General features: G+C 50.3%; 1 protein-coding gene and 2 non-coding genes across 3 annotated transcripts; all 3 read left to right on the top strand.

The window, feature by feature from the left end:
• Positions 1 to 4,460: 4,460 nt before the first annotated feature.
• On the top strand, positions 4,461 to 7,066 carry LOC116887132 (heat shock 70 kDa protein 1A). Its single transcript, XM_032888679.1, has 2 exons — positions 4,461 to 6,659; positions 6,776 to 7,066. The coding sequence occupies exon 1, from the start codon at positions 4,680 to 4,682 to the stop codon at positions 6,603 to 6,605; it is 1,926 nt and encodes a 641-aa protein (XP_032744570.1). The 5' UTR covers positions 4,461 to 4,679; the 3' UTR covers positions 6,606 to 6,659; positions 6,776 to 7,066.
• A 3,863-nt stretch (positions 7,067 to 10,929) lies between these two features.
• On the top strand, positions 10,930 to 10,993 carry LOC116887777. The gene has a single exon (XR_004386274.1). It is a non-coding gene; the product is annotated as a small nucleolar RNA SNORD48 (small nucleolar RNA).
• Positions 10,994 to 12,028: 1,035 nt separating this feature from the next.
• LOC116887775 lies at positions 12,029 to 12,094 on the top strand. Its single transcript, XR_004386272.1, has one exon. It is a non-coding gene; the product is annotated as a small nucleolar RNA SNORD52 (small nucleolar RNA).
• Positions 12,095 to 15,145: the final 3,051 nt, after the last annotated feature.

The raw sequence follows: 15,145 nt of genomic DNA, 5'->3' as shown, positions 1-15,145 counted from the left end.
TCAGCCAGCTAGAACAGATCTCTCTCTCTCTCTCTCTCTCTCTCTCTCTCTCTCACACACACACACACACACACACACACACACACACACACACACACACACACCCCAAATAAAAACCCAACAGAAAGCCGGCCTCTGGAGTTCATGATGCTTTTCCTTTTGGTTTCCCCTGGGTAGGCTTAGAATTATACCAACTTTTTTAAAAACAAAGGGACTGAGGGAGAACAGGGCTGTTTTGAGAAGCATTATAAAGCCGGGGTGGCGGGGTGGGAGGCTGCTGGAGCCTCTGGCTGAGGAAGGATCTCTCTCAAGTGTTCTTGGCCCCTCCTGCCCTGACACTCCCTGCCCCTTGAAAGTCCTTCTGACGTCCTCCCAGCTTCAGAACTCCTGAACACTGTTGCTTCCAAATATGGAACTCAATAAAAGCCTAATTCCTGAATGAACCAAACTACCAAACTTGTCTTGGTGTGTGTGTGTGTGTGTGTTTGTGTATGTGTGTCTCTGTGCATGTATGTGTCTGTGTGTGTGTTTGTGTGTGTATGTTTGTGTGTATGTGTCTCTGTGTGTTTGTGTGTGTATGTCTGTGTGTGTGTGTGTGTGTGTGTGTATGTGTGTGTGTGTATATGTGTGTGTGTGTGTGTGTGTGTGTGTGTGTCTGTGTGTGTATGTGTTTGTGTGTGTGTGTGTGTCTGTGTGTGTGTATGTTTGTGTGTGTGTGTGTGTGTATGTGTGTGTGTGTTTGTGTGTGTTTGTGTGTGTGTATGTGTGTGTGTGTGTGTATGTGTGTATGTGTGTGTGTGTCTGTGTGTGTTTGTGTGTGTGTCTGTGTGTGTATGTGTGTGTGTGTGTGTTTATGTTGGGGGTGGGGAGCGGTGCTGGGGAATTAAATCCAGGGCATCGTGGATGCTACGCACATGTTTTCTACCAATGAGCAACAGCCCCAGTGGCTTGGGTTTTTCAGACCTCCAGCCTTCCACAATTAAACCTACCACTGTGCTTTTGCCTCAGAAGTACCCAGGCTAAGGGGACAGACAGAATTTCAAATACTTTCTTGTGGAGAAATGGACACAGGTACAGTGGCTGTTTCTGTTAATCCTGGCACTCGTGTGGCCAGACAAGAGGATCTCGCTTAGCTCAAGTCCAGCTTCTAGGCACAGAGTCCCAGAACTCCTTTGCTGCAGAATGAGACCCTGACTCACATTCTCTTTGAAAGCGTCTCTAAGAATTGCTGGTTCACAGGGCAAGAGTGAACCCCAAGACTGTTAGTGGCCAAGGGTGGGGGGTGAGCAGGCCTCTAAGGAATGGCGTTTGCTGGTCTCTGGGTAGCTAACTAACATGGACTCTTGGAGGAATCCCCCAGCCAGAGGTGCAGAGAGTCATGGAAAAATTCTTGAGGTTTAACCAGTTTGACTAGATCAGGATGGTGATTCATTAGAACTGAATTCATTAGGTCTAACTATGGAACAAGCTGCTGCAGGCCAGATCTGCCCACACAAACAGAGCATCTATGAAGCAGCATCTTCCAAACACTGGCTGAGGTCAGCAAACTACAGCACAAACAATGCAATGCCCTTGGATTCCCAGAAGAGATATTTTGATATGGACTTATGTGAGCTAGCACGCGCGCGCACGCACGCGCGCGCGCACACACACACACAGACACAAACAGACACATACACACTCTGTCACACACACACAGACATACAGACAGACACACACAGTCTGTCACACACACACAGACACACACACAGACACACACACAGAGAGTCTGTCACACACACACATACACACACAGATACACACACACACACTGTCACACACATACACACACACACATACATACACGCACAGACACATACAGACACACACACATACTCTGTCACACACACATACACACACAGACACACACACACTCTGTCACACACACACATACACACACATACACACACTCTGTCACACACACAGACACATACATACACACAGACACATACACACTCTCTGTCACACACACACACACACATAGACACACATACACACACATACACACATACACACACACATACACATACATACACACACAGACACATAGACACACATAGACACACACATACATACACACACAGACACACACACTCTCTGTCACACACACACACTCTCTGTCACACACACATACATACGCATACACTGTCTCACACACACACAGACACACATACATACACACAGACACATACAGACACACACACACACACACACACACACACACACAGAGAGGTGTTTATAAGCAGGCTCCCCTCCAGAAAAATGCTTCCTCCAATTTACACTCAGGGACCTGTGAGGGTAGCTTATAGTGCTTGTGGGAGTCTGGAATTCCAGCACTTGGGTGTCAAGGCTGGAGGAGCAAGAGTTTAAGGCTAGCCTGGGCTACATGAGACCCTATTTTGAAAAAGAAAAAATAAATAAAAAAAGTTGGAAAAAAGAAAAAAGGAAAACAAAAGATGTGTGCATGTGTGTGTGTGTGAGAGAGAGAGAGTGTCTGTGTGTGTGTGTGTGTGTGTGTGTGTGTGTGTGTGACAATTAATAGTAATTCCCTGGGGCTGGAGAGATGGCTCAGTGGTTAAGAGCACTGACTGCTCTTCCAGAGGTCCTGAGTTCAATTCCCAGCAACCACATGGTGGCTCACAACCATCTGTAACAGGATCTGATGCCCTCTTCTGGTGTGTCTGAATAAAGTGATAAATAAATCTTAAAAAAAAAATAATAATAATTCCCGGCCGTGGACTGTTACCTCAGAACTAAGACTCTAATGCGATCTCATTCTTTTTTTAAAAGACAGGCTCTAATGTAGATCGGGCTAGCCTCAAACTCTTCATCCTCCTGCCTGCCCCTCCAAAGCATGAGGATTACAGAGGTGGGCCACCATACCCAGTAACCTCATACTGTTTCAAGACATCTAACTAGGGGGTCTTTAATTCGTACACAGGAGGAGGAAGGAGGGGCCGGGAAGAAGAAAAAGGGACATCACTGACAGCTAAAGATATTTATTTATTTATTTATTTATTTATTTATTTATTTATTTATTTATTTATTTTTGGTTCTTTTTTTCGGAGCTGGGGACCGAACCCAGGGCCTTGCGCTTCCTAGGTAAGCGCTCTACCACTGAGCTAAATCCCCAGCCCCCAACATATTTATAATGAGAGGAGGTAGGGGACAGACAAGGGACGGAAAGGTGATGTCTAGGACAAAAAGCTAACCACATAAACTAGTAGGTGGGTCCCGACACCTCTGCTTAGGGTCTCACCCAAAAGTCCGCTTTAACAGCACTGTGAGGCCAGATGCTATCAGAGGACAGAACACACCATCTCTCCACCTAGGAAAGGTGAACTGACAGGGGCAGCAGACACAGAAGAATCAGCAAACTCTTAAGTCAACCCTGAGGTTACTACAGCACAGAACAGAGCAGAGCCTGGCAAGGAGCAGCTGTGTGAAGGAGAAGTCAAGCAGCCGTCCTCAGCATTCTTCTTCTATTAATCTTTTGGGACAGGGTCTCCCTCTGTAACCTAGGCTGACCTTGACTCGCTGCAGTCCCTCTGCCTCACCCTCTACCGAAAGTTTTATTTATTTATTTTTCTCCTTTCTAATGCCAGGCTGCAGCCTGAGGCAAAGGGAGCGGCTTGCAGCCTGGCACGGTCGATTAAACCTTGCTCTCCCCGTCCTGGGACACTTTCCTTTTTTGGGTCACAGGTCCTCCTAACATGAGAACCGAGTGTTTACACGCTGATGTTCTTTTGAAAACCGTGAAAACTCCACAGGCGATGTACTTGTACGTTAAAAGTGACATAAAGACAGCAAAGCGAATAAACTATACTGCAAGATCTCTTCTCTTTCCCTATTTAAACCTAAAATGGAAGGGGTGGGGGGCAGACACGAACAGGCGAGCATTCCACAGGCGCCCTCCCCCCAACGCTGTCACTCCCAGGCAGGACCCAATCACAGACTTCTTAGCCAAGCGTTATCCCGCCTGTTTTGAGAAACTTTCTGCGTCCGCCATCCTGTAGGAAGGATTTGTACACCTTAAACTCCCTCCCTGGTCTGAGTCCCAAATGTCTCTCACCGCCCAGCACCTTCAGGAGCTGACCCTTCTCAGCTTCACATACAGAGACCGCTACCTTGCGTCGCCATGGCAACACTGTCACAACCGGAACAAGCACTTCCTACCACCCCCCGCCTCAGGAATCCAATCTATCCAGCGAAGCCCAGATCCGTCTGGAGAGTTCTGGACAAGGGCGGTACCCTCAACATGGATTACTCATGGGAGGCGGAGAAGCTCCAACAGACCCGAAACTGCTGGAAGATTCCTGGCCCCAAGGCCTCCTCCGGCTCGCTGATTGGCCCATGGGAGGGTGGGCGGGGCCGGAGGAGGCTCCTTAAAGGCGCAGGGCAGCGCGCAGGACACCAGATTCCTCCTTCTAATCTGACAGAACCAGTTTCTGGTTCCACTCGGAGAGAAGCAGAGAAGCAGAGCAAGCGGCGCCTTCCAGAACCTCGGGCAAGACCAGCCTCTCCCAGAGCATCTCCACCGCGAAGCGCAACCTTCTCCAGAGCATCCCCCAGCGGAGCGCACCCTTCTCCAGAGCATCCCCGCCGCCAAGCGCAACCTTCCAGAAGCAGAGCGCGGCGATATGGCCAAGAAAACAGCGATCGGCATCGACCTGGGCACCACCTACTCGTGCGTGGGCGTGTTCCAGCACGGCAAGGTGGAGATCATCGCCAATGACCAGGGCAACCGCACGACCCCCAGCTACGTGGCCTTCACCGACACCGAGCGGCTCATCGGGGACGCCGCCAAGAACCAGGTGGCGCTGAACCCGCAGAACACCGTGTTCGACGCGAAGCGGCTGATCGGCCGCAAGTTCGGCGACCCGGTGGTGCAGTCGGACATGAAGCACTGGCCCTTCCAGGTGGTGAACGACGGCGACAAGCCCAAGGTGCAGGTGAACTACAAGGGCGAGAACCGGTCGTTCTACCCGGAGGAGATCTCGTCCATGGTGCTGACCAAGATGAAGGAGATCGCCGAGGCGTACCTGGGCCACCCGGTGACCAACGCGGTGATCACCGTGCCAGCCTACTTCAACGACTCGCAGCGGCAGGCCACCAAGGACGCGGGCGTGATCGCGGGTCTGAACGTGCTGCGGATCATCAACGAGCCCACGGCGGCCGCCATCGCCTACGGGCTGGACCGGACCGGCAAGGGCGAGCGCAACGTGCTCATCTTCGACCTGGGGGGCGGCACGTTCGACGTGTCCATCCTGACGATCGACGACGGCATCTTCGAGGTGAAGGCCACGGCGGGCGACACGCACCTGGGCGGGGAGGACTTCGACAACCGGCTGGTGAGCCACTTCGTGGAGGAGTTCAAGAGGAAGCACAAGAAGGACATCAGCCAGAACAAGCGCGCGGTGCGGCGTCTGCGCACGGCGTGCGAGAGGGCCAAGAGGACGCTGTCGTCCAGCACCCAGGCCAGCCTGGAGATCGACTCTCTGTTCGAGGGCATCGACTTCTACACGTCCATCACGCGGGCGCGGTTCGAGGAGCTGTGCTCGGACCTGTTCCGCGGCACGCTGGAGCCCGTGGAGAAGGCCCTGCGCGACGCCAAGCTGGACAAGGCGCAGATCCACGACCTGGTGCTGGTGGGCGGCTCGACGCGCATCCCCAAGGTGCAGAAGCTGCTGCAGGACTTCTTCAACGGGCGCGACCTGAACAAGAGCATCAACCCGGACGAGGCGGTGGCCTACGGGGCGGCGGTGCAGGCGGCCATCCTGATGGGGGACAAGTCGGAGAACGTGCAGGACCTGCTGCTGCTGGACGTGGCGCCGCTGTCGCTGGGTCTGGAGACGGCGGGCGGCGTGATGACCGCGCTCATCAAGCGCAACTCCACCATCCCCACCAAGCAGACGCAGACCTTCACCACCTACTCGGACAACCAGCCCGGGGTGCTGATCCAGGTGTACGAGGGCGAGAGGGCCATGACGCGCGACAACAACCTGCTGGGGCGCTTCGAGCTGAGCGGCATCCCGCCGGCGCCCAGGGGCGTGCCCCAGATCGAGGTGACCTTCGACATCGACGCCAACGGCATCCTGAACGTCACGGCCACCGACAAGAGCACCGGCAAGGCCAACAAGATCACCATCACCAACGACAAGGGCCGCCTGAGCAAGGAGGAGATCGAGCGCATGGTGCAGGAGGCCGAGCGCTACAAGGCGGAGGACGAGGTGCAGCGCGAGAGGGTGGCTGCCAAGAATGCGCTCGAGTCCTACGCCTTCAACATGAAGAGCGCCGTGGAGGACGAGGGTCTCAAGGGCAAGATCAGCGAGGCTGACAAGAAGAAGGTGCTGGACAAGTGCCAGGAGGTCATCTCGTGGCTGGACTCCAACACGCTGGCGGAGAAAGAGGAGTTCGTGCACAAGCGGGAGGAGCTGGAGCGGGTGTGCAACCCGATCATCAGCGGGCTGTACCAGGGTGCGGGTGCTCCCGGGGCTGGGGGCTTCGGGGCCCAGGCGTCCAAGGGAGGCCCTGGGTCGGGGCCCACCATCGAGGAGGTGGATTAGAGGCTTTTCTGGCTCTCAGGGTGTTGGCTAGAGACAGACTCTAGATGGCTGCTGGTGCACGATTCTTTTTTTTTTTTTTTTTTTTGTTCTTTTTTTTTTCGGAGCTGGGGACCGAACTCAGGGCCTTGCGCTTCCTAGGACAGACCTTGATGGCTAAATCCCCAGCCCTGGTGCACGATTCTTATCAAGTTATTCCTTCTCTCCGGAGTTCAGTTTAAAGTTACAGCCTTTTGTACGGTAATTGATTTGAGTTTGTTACATTTTGTATGCTCGTGGGTTTTTTATATATTCAAATTAAGGTTGCATGTTCTTTGCGTTTAAACTAAGTAGCCGCGTAAAAATGGTGTTTCCTTCCTGCGAACACCTCAGCACTGCCACCCTGTGTACAGTTTTTTCCTTGCATCCCTACAAACAGAAAAAAAGTATCTTTTGTAACCAAACATTCAAAATAAAATGTTACAAAATGTTAGGTTGGGATTTAGCTCAGTGGTAGAGCGCTTGCCTAGCATTCTGGGTTCAAGGCCCTAGGTTCGGTCCCCATGACGGGAAAAAAAATAGAAAAAAAATGTTACAAGTTATGTTTTGTCCCTGGTATGTTGGGAGGGCTAATGGATTCTGGGTTCATGTGGATTTCTTAGCTTTGCGATGACGGGGAAATGGGGTTTGGGTACTTTCGTTAGAAGTGTGGGTTTTCAGCGCAGTTATGCAGAAAATGCAGGTATTCACTTTGAGGGTAGGGCTCATTGGGGGAAACAGTAGGGTGTGTAGTTGGGGGTCAGTGGAAGAGGGACTCTTAGGGTTACGACGACTCAGTTCTCTTACTCCTCCAGGGCTGAACCAGTACTGTTTCCCAACTTATGGGTCGAGACCTCTGTTGGAGTCAGACGACCTTTCCACAGTGGTAGCCTAGGACATTGAAAATTGCAGGGGTTGTTGGTTGTCGGTTGGGTTTTTGTTTTGTCTTGTTTTGTTTTTCAAGACAGGGTCTCTCTGTGTAGCCCTGGCTGGCCTCGATTTCGGATCCACATGCCTTTCCCAAACCTGGCTTCCTTACTACTTTTTTTTTTTTTTTAAGATTTATTTATTATATGTAAGTACAATGTAGCTGTCTTCAGACACACCAGAAGAGGGCATCAGATCCCATTACAGATGGCTGTGAGCCACCATGTGGTTGCTGGGATTTGAACTCAGGACCTCCGCAAGAGCAGTCAGTGCTCTAACCACTGAGCCCTCTCTCCAGCCCCTTATTACTTTCAGAGATCTCTTACTAGGTTGCCCTGGCTGTACTTACACTTTCTCTTTAGCTCTGCTGAGCTTTCAATTTACCAGTTCCAGACCACACCTCCTGAACCCACCAGCTGAAGACACCATGTCTTGCTATCTTTTTCTTTCCTTTTTGGGGCAGGGATGGTCTGTGTGTTGTGTGTGTGAGACAGAGACAGAGACATCCTTCCCGTGTAGCCCTAACTGAGTTGGAAGTCATTATTTAGACCAGGCTGCCCTGACTCCTGTATCTGCCTCTCCAATGGATTATGGGCACCTGCCACCTCACCCACTCATTTTATCCCCACAATCCCCCTCCCTCTTGCCAGGCAGTAGGCCTGGTGATGGAGCAGACCACTTACCATGTCCATGGCTCAAAGAAGCAGGCAGAACGTAGGGGAAAGAGTCGCTTTCACCTCAAGCCTTTGGACCCATGGTTGTTCATTCTAGTGGGGTAATGCCATCCTTTGAGAGCTGGGGGGTGTGGGTCAACAGAGATCGATTGCTACGTGTGCATGAGGCCCGCAATTCAGTCCCCGGCTCCATGGAGAACGAACCAATCAGTTGGATGAGGTGTAAACCACATGTAATTCTAGCATGTCCAAACAGACACGTTAAGGACATCCTAGGGTAAAGAAGTCTTCAGCAATAGTTTAATTGAGGCAATTATGCTCATGAATTCCTTGTTAGGGAAGTGGTTAATTCGTCAGCCATTTAAGACTGTTAGAAGTCGTTTCTGACCTGCACCTGCACACAGTTTGGAACTGAAGAGTCTTCCTGTAAGTCTTCCAGATGGAACCTGGGCCTCTAGGAACTGAGAAACTTACAAATACATAATTACTGTAGGATCCTTAGGTTTTTAAAATCGTTGTTATGTTCTGGGCCAATGTCTCTCTATGCAGCCCTGGCTGGCCTCCAACTCACAGAGATCTACCTGCCCCTGACCTTGAGTGCTGGGATTAAAGTGGGGCATCAGTGCTTCCCAGACAAAATGTATTTTGACATGAAGAGAGAGCAGCCTATATTGGCTCACACATGCAATTCCAGCATTTAGGAAAAGGAATTAGTAGCGTTGACTGTTGTAGTACAGAATTGCTGTCTCAAAAAAATGACAAAGTGCTGGAACAATGGTCAGGAGCACTTACCGATCTTTCTGAAGACCGGGGTTCAGTTCCTGGCACCCATCGCCAGGCAGCTTACAACTTGATGTAACACACATAGACACAAATAAGGTCAATTTAAAAGTATTTCTCAGGCTGGAGAGATGGCTCAGTGGTTAAGAGCACTGACTGCTCTTCCTAGAGGTCCTGAGTTCAATTCTCAGCAACCACATGGTGGCTCACAACCATCTGTAATGAGTTCTGTTGCTTTCTTTGGTGTATCTGAAAACAGCTACACTGTATATAATAAATAAATCTTTAAAAAAATATTTCTTAAAAGTTGGCCAGTGGTGGTGTATGCTTTTAATCCCAACACTCAGGAGACAGAGGCAAGTAGATGTCTGTGTTTCGAGGCTAGCCTAGTCTACAGAGCAAGTTCCAGGATAGACATGGTTACACAGAGAAACCCTGTCTTCAACCAATACCACTCCCCTACCCCAATCTTTTTTTTTTTTTATGACAAGTGTCCCAGCACAGTAATGTGTCCTGCCTGTAATTCTAGGCATGATTGAAAACCCACCTTAGACTATATATGAGCCAGGTGTGTGTGTGTGTGTGTGTGTGTGTGTGTGTGTGTCTTTATTTCCCTTTAAATAAAAATGTAGGGGCTGGTGAGATGGCTCATCAGTTAAGAGCGCACTGGCTGCTTTTCCTGAGGTCCTGAGTTCAATTCCCAGCAACCAAATGTCCATGACCATGTATAACGGAATCTGATGCCCTCTTCTGGCATGCGGGTGTACATGCAAGTGCTCTGCTGCAAAATATATATATTTTAACGCAGAGCAGAAGCTAAGGTGCAAACTGAGATTTTTCTGGCTGTGGAGGCAATATGAGTCCTCTCGGGTAGACTGGATCCAAGCAAGAGTACAGAATCCCTAAAGCCACAAGCCTGTAGGAGACCAAAGAGCGAATCTACCCTGCAGGATCTCCAGGGTCTTTACCCAACCTTGGTGTTTAGGCTGCCTGTTTCGTTTGTTTATTTTTTTCCCCTTTACTTTGGTTTGGTCGTTTATCAAATTGTCGTCACATACACGATTCTCCACCCAGGACCGTGAGAAACATAATTCCTCTTTGTTCCCTTCGCATTCGTCAGCGCGAGCAAGTCAGGCATAGGAGAAGACGACTATGTCCGTCAGGACCCCCGCGCGGGTATAAAGGACGGAGGCGGGCGGTTGCTGGTCTCTTTGTGCGCCTGCTCTTATGGCTTCTTTCTCTTTCTCCCTCCGCTGGTCCCCAACGATCTCTGCGGAGCCTATGGACTCCGGGGGACAAGACGCGGGTCGCCCTAGTGCGGCAGGTATCCTGGGGCCCTGTCTGGGGTGGGGGGTGTCTCTGCGGTGTGGGGCCGGGTAGGATGACTCACATTTACAGACTAGAGTTTCTGATGTCCACGTGACGCCACCCCTTGTAACTGACCCAGCCCCGGGTGGGGGAGTGCTGGCCCGAGTCTCTCGGATCTGTGCTCACTCAGTGGTCTCTTCCAGGCTCCTGACCTTCGCCAACCAGCAGGACCTGGCTCCCTGGTGTTCTCTCCTCCACTGCTCCCCCCCGACCCCCGATCTCCGGCGTCTGTGGACTCCGGAAGGCGAGACGCGGGTCGGCCTGGTACAGCAGGTATCCTGGGGTCCTGCGGGGAAGGGGGTTGTCTCTGCGGTGTGGGGCCGGGTAGGATGACCCACATTTACAGACTAGAGTTTCTGATGCCCACGTGACGCCACCCCTCGTAACTGAACCAGCCCGGGGTGGGGGCTGCTGGACCCAGTCTCTCGGATCTGGGCTCACTCAGTGTCTCTTCCAGGATCCTGACCTTCGCCTGCCGGACCCAGGAGCACAATGAATGGTAAGCGGATGGCACGAGTGGTGGGCGGTGTGAGGAGGGGCTGGCACCGGGGAAAAAGGACGGTAATGATGACTTCTGGTGATTCTGAGTGTCTTCGCTGACGCCATCACCGCAGCGCGCTGACCGTCCCCGCGTCCAAAATCTGCAGTATTGGGGTTTGAGCTTTCGTAGCCTGGAGTTATTAGTGATGGGCTTCTGTGTCTTTCCATTAGGGCTTTGCGGACACTCGCTGGCTGCCTATGCTCGAAGGAAGGTTAGTATTAGTATCCAAAACCTTAGGTCCTTTCAAGACGGTTTTCTTAGGTTTCTGCTCCCTTACTTGACTTGTTGTGGGGGAGGGGTTGCAAACAGGGATTCTCCATGTAGCCCTGGTTGCCCTGATCCTTCATCCACATGTCTGTGCTTTCGACTGGCGTGCATCCCCACCCCGCCCTGCCCTTGTTTTGTCCTTAAGATAGGGCAGGCCTTAGCCAGTCTCCAGGCAAGCCATCATGGCGCCCATCTTGCTTTTTTAGATAGCAACTAATCTACCTAACTAAACTAGGGTGGTAAGTTAATATCCACGAGCCACCTTGGTCATTTTTTTTTTTTTTTTTTTTTTTTTTTTTTTTCCTTCGGATGTTTGCTGGGGGATCGAACATTTGTCAGTTGGGGCCTTGCGCTTCCTAGGCAAGTGCTCTACCACTGGCTAAATCCCCAACCCCTTTTCTTGTCCTTTTAATCTTTGTATGCCACTAGAGTGGCACTAAACAGTACTCAGCCTTCCTGACCCTGCAAACCTTTAATACAGTTCCAACCATCAAAGTTATTTTGTTGCTTCTTCATATCTGGTCTTTGCTGCTGATGCGATATGCAGGGTGTCCTATCTGGGAGCCCTGTGTAAAGCTCCCTTGGTGACTAAGGGTGGAGAGCCACTGCTCTAGACCATGTTTTTGGGGTATTCAGACGGGCTCATTCAGTCCAGGATGGCTTTAGTCCTAGTGCTTGGCTTGGGGTTGTGTCACTTTTTCTGTATGATTTTAGGTTCTATTTCAGTCTCCAGAGTGGTTTTGGATTTTTGCAGCTCTGTAACAGTCTAAACCTAACAGTACAGACACGGGCTACCACACCCTGTTCTTATTGTCTCTGGATGCTGCCCTTGGTTTGGGTCTCCCACAATTGAGAATGATGATTTCACAGACTAGAGTCTCTGACTCTGCCCTTGATGTCAACTATAAATCTGACTCATTTGGGGAACCTGAATTCTTACTCCTCTTCCTTGAGATGGAACCGTGTTCCAGCACTGGCTCTATTGAGGTACACGCCCTGTTCCTGGTTCTCATCGATTGTCTTAACTCTTCCAGGGCGATGTCTGAAGGCCGCCCAGGGGCCCCATCCCCTCACCTAGATGTGTGCCCAGACTAAGGTGGAGTTCCTACAAGTGACTGGAATGTCATGATCATCTCATTGTCTAACCAGCCCTTTGTCCTCTGTGCTGGGAAGGTGAGTGCTGTGCTGTGGTTAATTCACTGTAATAAAGCGTGACTAAGAGCCTGGGGGAAGAGGGGGTTGTTGAAGGCTTTGTCTTATGAGATGCCAGTCACTGGGGCCTGTAAAGTTAACGAGCACAATGAAGTCATCACTTGCGGGTTGTAATGCTGACTGCTGACCTTGTTAAAATGTCCTGGATTTGAAGCACATAGCCCAGCTTTGTGTGGTCCTGAAATACATTTTTCTTAATTTTCAGGCCTTTGCTGCTACTCAAACTGACAAGTTGGACTGCTTTTTACTGCCTTGTTGCCAGCTATCTGAGCGTGAAAGGCTGCAAGCCGTGGGTGCTGGCTGTCCCACATCACAGGCATGGCAGGTGGCAGCCCAGACTGAACCAGAGCCTCACTTGGACATGAGTATTAGCCAATGTAATAAAAGCCTACCTTGCCTAAAGTGTATCTTTTTTTGGGGGGGGGGTGTTTCTTTTTTTCGGAGCTGGGGACCGAACGCAGGGCCTTGTGCTTCCTAGGCAAGCGCTCTACCACTGAGCTAAATCCCCAACTCCACCTAAAGTGTATCTTTTTCTGCTTACAATGGCTTGGAATGGAAGTGCATGGTTTCCTGCTTCTAATAAAATCCTTTAAAAGCACTTAATTCGACTGTTGGTGTCACTCTTTGGGGGGATATGAAAAGATTTATGGAATAAGATTTTAACTGCCACAGAAGAGTCTATTCCCCCACTGCCTGCGTACATCAAATGCCCAGGAGCTAAGACCTCTGCAGGAGCAGCTGTTGAGCTGTCACTTCATGGTGTCTGGGTCAGGCTCCCTTAGCTTAGCCCTGTTACCTGCTGTGCTGGAAGCCATGGAAGCTGAACAGTGTGGTTTAGTAAACTTGTCAGGCCGACTTCAGTTTTAGCCCAAGATTGCAGTCTGGATCTCTCAGATCTTCCTGCTAGGAATGAGTCAGCCTCTCCTGTGCATACCCTAAGCTTTTCTGCCAAGGGTAAAGGACAGCATCAAGTCCCCCTGGGGATTAAACCCTAGCCTTCTGGAGACCCCACCAGTAAACATCCCAAGTGTGTCTACTTGTGAGTTAACTCCAGCACCCAGGAGTGCCCCAGAGCCACAACTTCTAGGAAGATTGGGGTATGGCTGTTCGAGAGTACTTAGCGTGCACTCTTGAATCTAACCACATGGGCACATAATGACTGCAACCTACACTTGGGGAGCTGGAGGTAGAAGGATCAAAGAAGGTTGCTACTGCATAGAGGGCTTCCAGCAGTATGAGCACTTGGGGGAAAAACAGCCAAGAAAAGTAGATTTTGAAGCTATAAAGGGTAGTTAATTCAATGGCCACACACAATTGAGTTAATAAAATAGGAACATGGGGAAGACTTGTAGGGACTGAAGTTTGAAAGTGGAGTAATTAAGCTTACAAAGAAGCTTTTTTTGTTGTTGTTTTTAAAGATGGTGCACAGTAGGCCCAGCTGTGGTGGCCATGCCTTTAATCCCAGCACCTGGGAGGTAGAGGCAGGTGGATTTCCAAGATTGAGACCAGCTTGGTTTACATAGAGTTTCAGGACAGCCAGGGCCACACACAATCTCTCAAGGGGTTAAAAAGATATGCAGGGTCTGGAGAGATGGCTCAGGGGTTAAGAGCACTGACTGCTCTTCCAGAGGTCCTGAGTTCAAATCCCAGCAGCCACATGGTGGCTCACAACCATCTGGCTGCTCTTACAGGGGATCCAACCCTGAACAAAACAAACTTTAAACAGTAGAAAAAAGTTCCTAAAGGCAGACAGAATACTTAAAGTTAACTTTGACCAATGTACTGGCCTCCTTCTGGTGTGTCCGAAAACAGCTATAGTGTACTCATATAAATAAAATAAACCTTTAAAAAAAATATATAAGTAGATGAGGAAGGTGCCAGCTATGGGTCCCTGGCCTATAAGCACACACAGAGGAAGTGTTTCCAGGGAGCTGAAGCCAGTAGCGTACAGCTGGTACACTCGTCATTCCGGCACTCCTGCAGGGAGTGTTTGAGGACAGCCTAAACTGTGAACTCTTGTCTCAAATGTCTTTGTGTCTGGCTCAGTGCCCAACACCAGGGTGACAGGTGTGGTGATGCATGCCTATAGCCCGGCATTTGGGAAGTAGAGGCAGGAGGATCAGGGTTATCCTCAGTTGGAGACCAACATGGGACACAAGATAGTCTATCTGAAAAAAAAAATTACATTTAAATTTTTCCTGGACAAGACAGAGCTGCTGTCCTGAATTCACAGAGGCTGTCATTGGCAGCACAAGAATTGGCCTGGGGTGAGAGGGCTTAGGAGGCCCTATTTCCCTGAAGAACTGGCAGTTCGTGGTTGCTGGGGACACCAAGTTTCAGTTTTATGTGTATGGGTGTTTTATCGCCATGTTTGCCTGGACACACGTGCACATGCAGACGAAATGCTCATTTCTTTCTTTCTTTCTTTTTTTTTTTTTTTTTTTTTCTTTTCTATTTTTTCGGAGCTGGGGCCGGAACCCAGGGCCTTATGCACTAGGCAAGCGCTCTTTTTTTTTCTAAATTTTAACTAGTTCTTTTCCCCGGAGCTGGGGACCGAACCCAGGGCCTTGCGCTTCCTAGGCAAGCGCTCTACCACTGAGCTAAATCCCCAACCCCGAGGAGATCTATTTCTTACACGGCCCGGGGACATTGCTAGCACCAAGTCCCTCTAAGGGGAAAGCTGTTTTTTCCCAACCCCCATTCTCCTTAATCACTGGATTGGCTTCTTTGATGCTTTCCCATTTCTAACAAAATGG

This window comes from Rattus rattus, chromosome 18 (assembly GCF_011064425.1).
Source record: "Rattus rattus isolate New Zealand chromosome 18, Rrattus_CSIRO_v1, whole genome shotgun sequence".
Taxonomy (NCBI): domain Eukaryota; kingdom Metazoa; phylum Chordata; class Mammalia; order Rodentia; family Muridae; genus Rattus; species Rattus rattus.
This window is presented reverse-complemented; position numbering and strand designations above follow the sequence as displayed.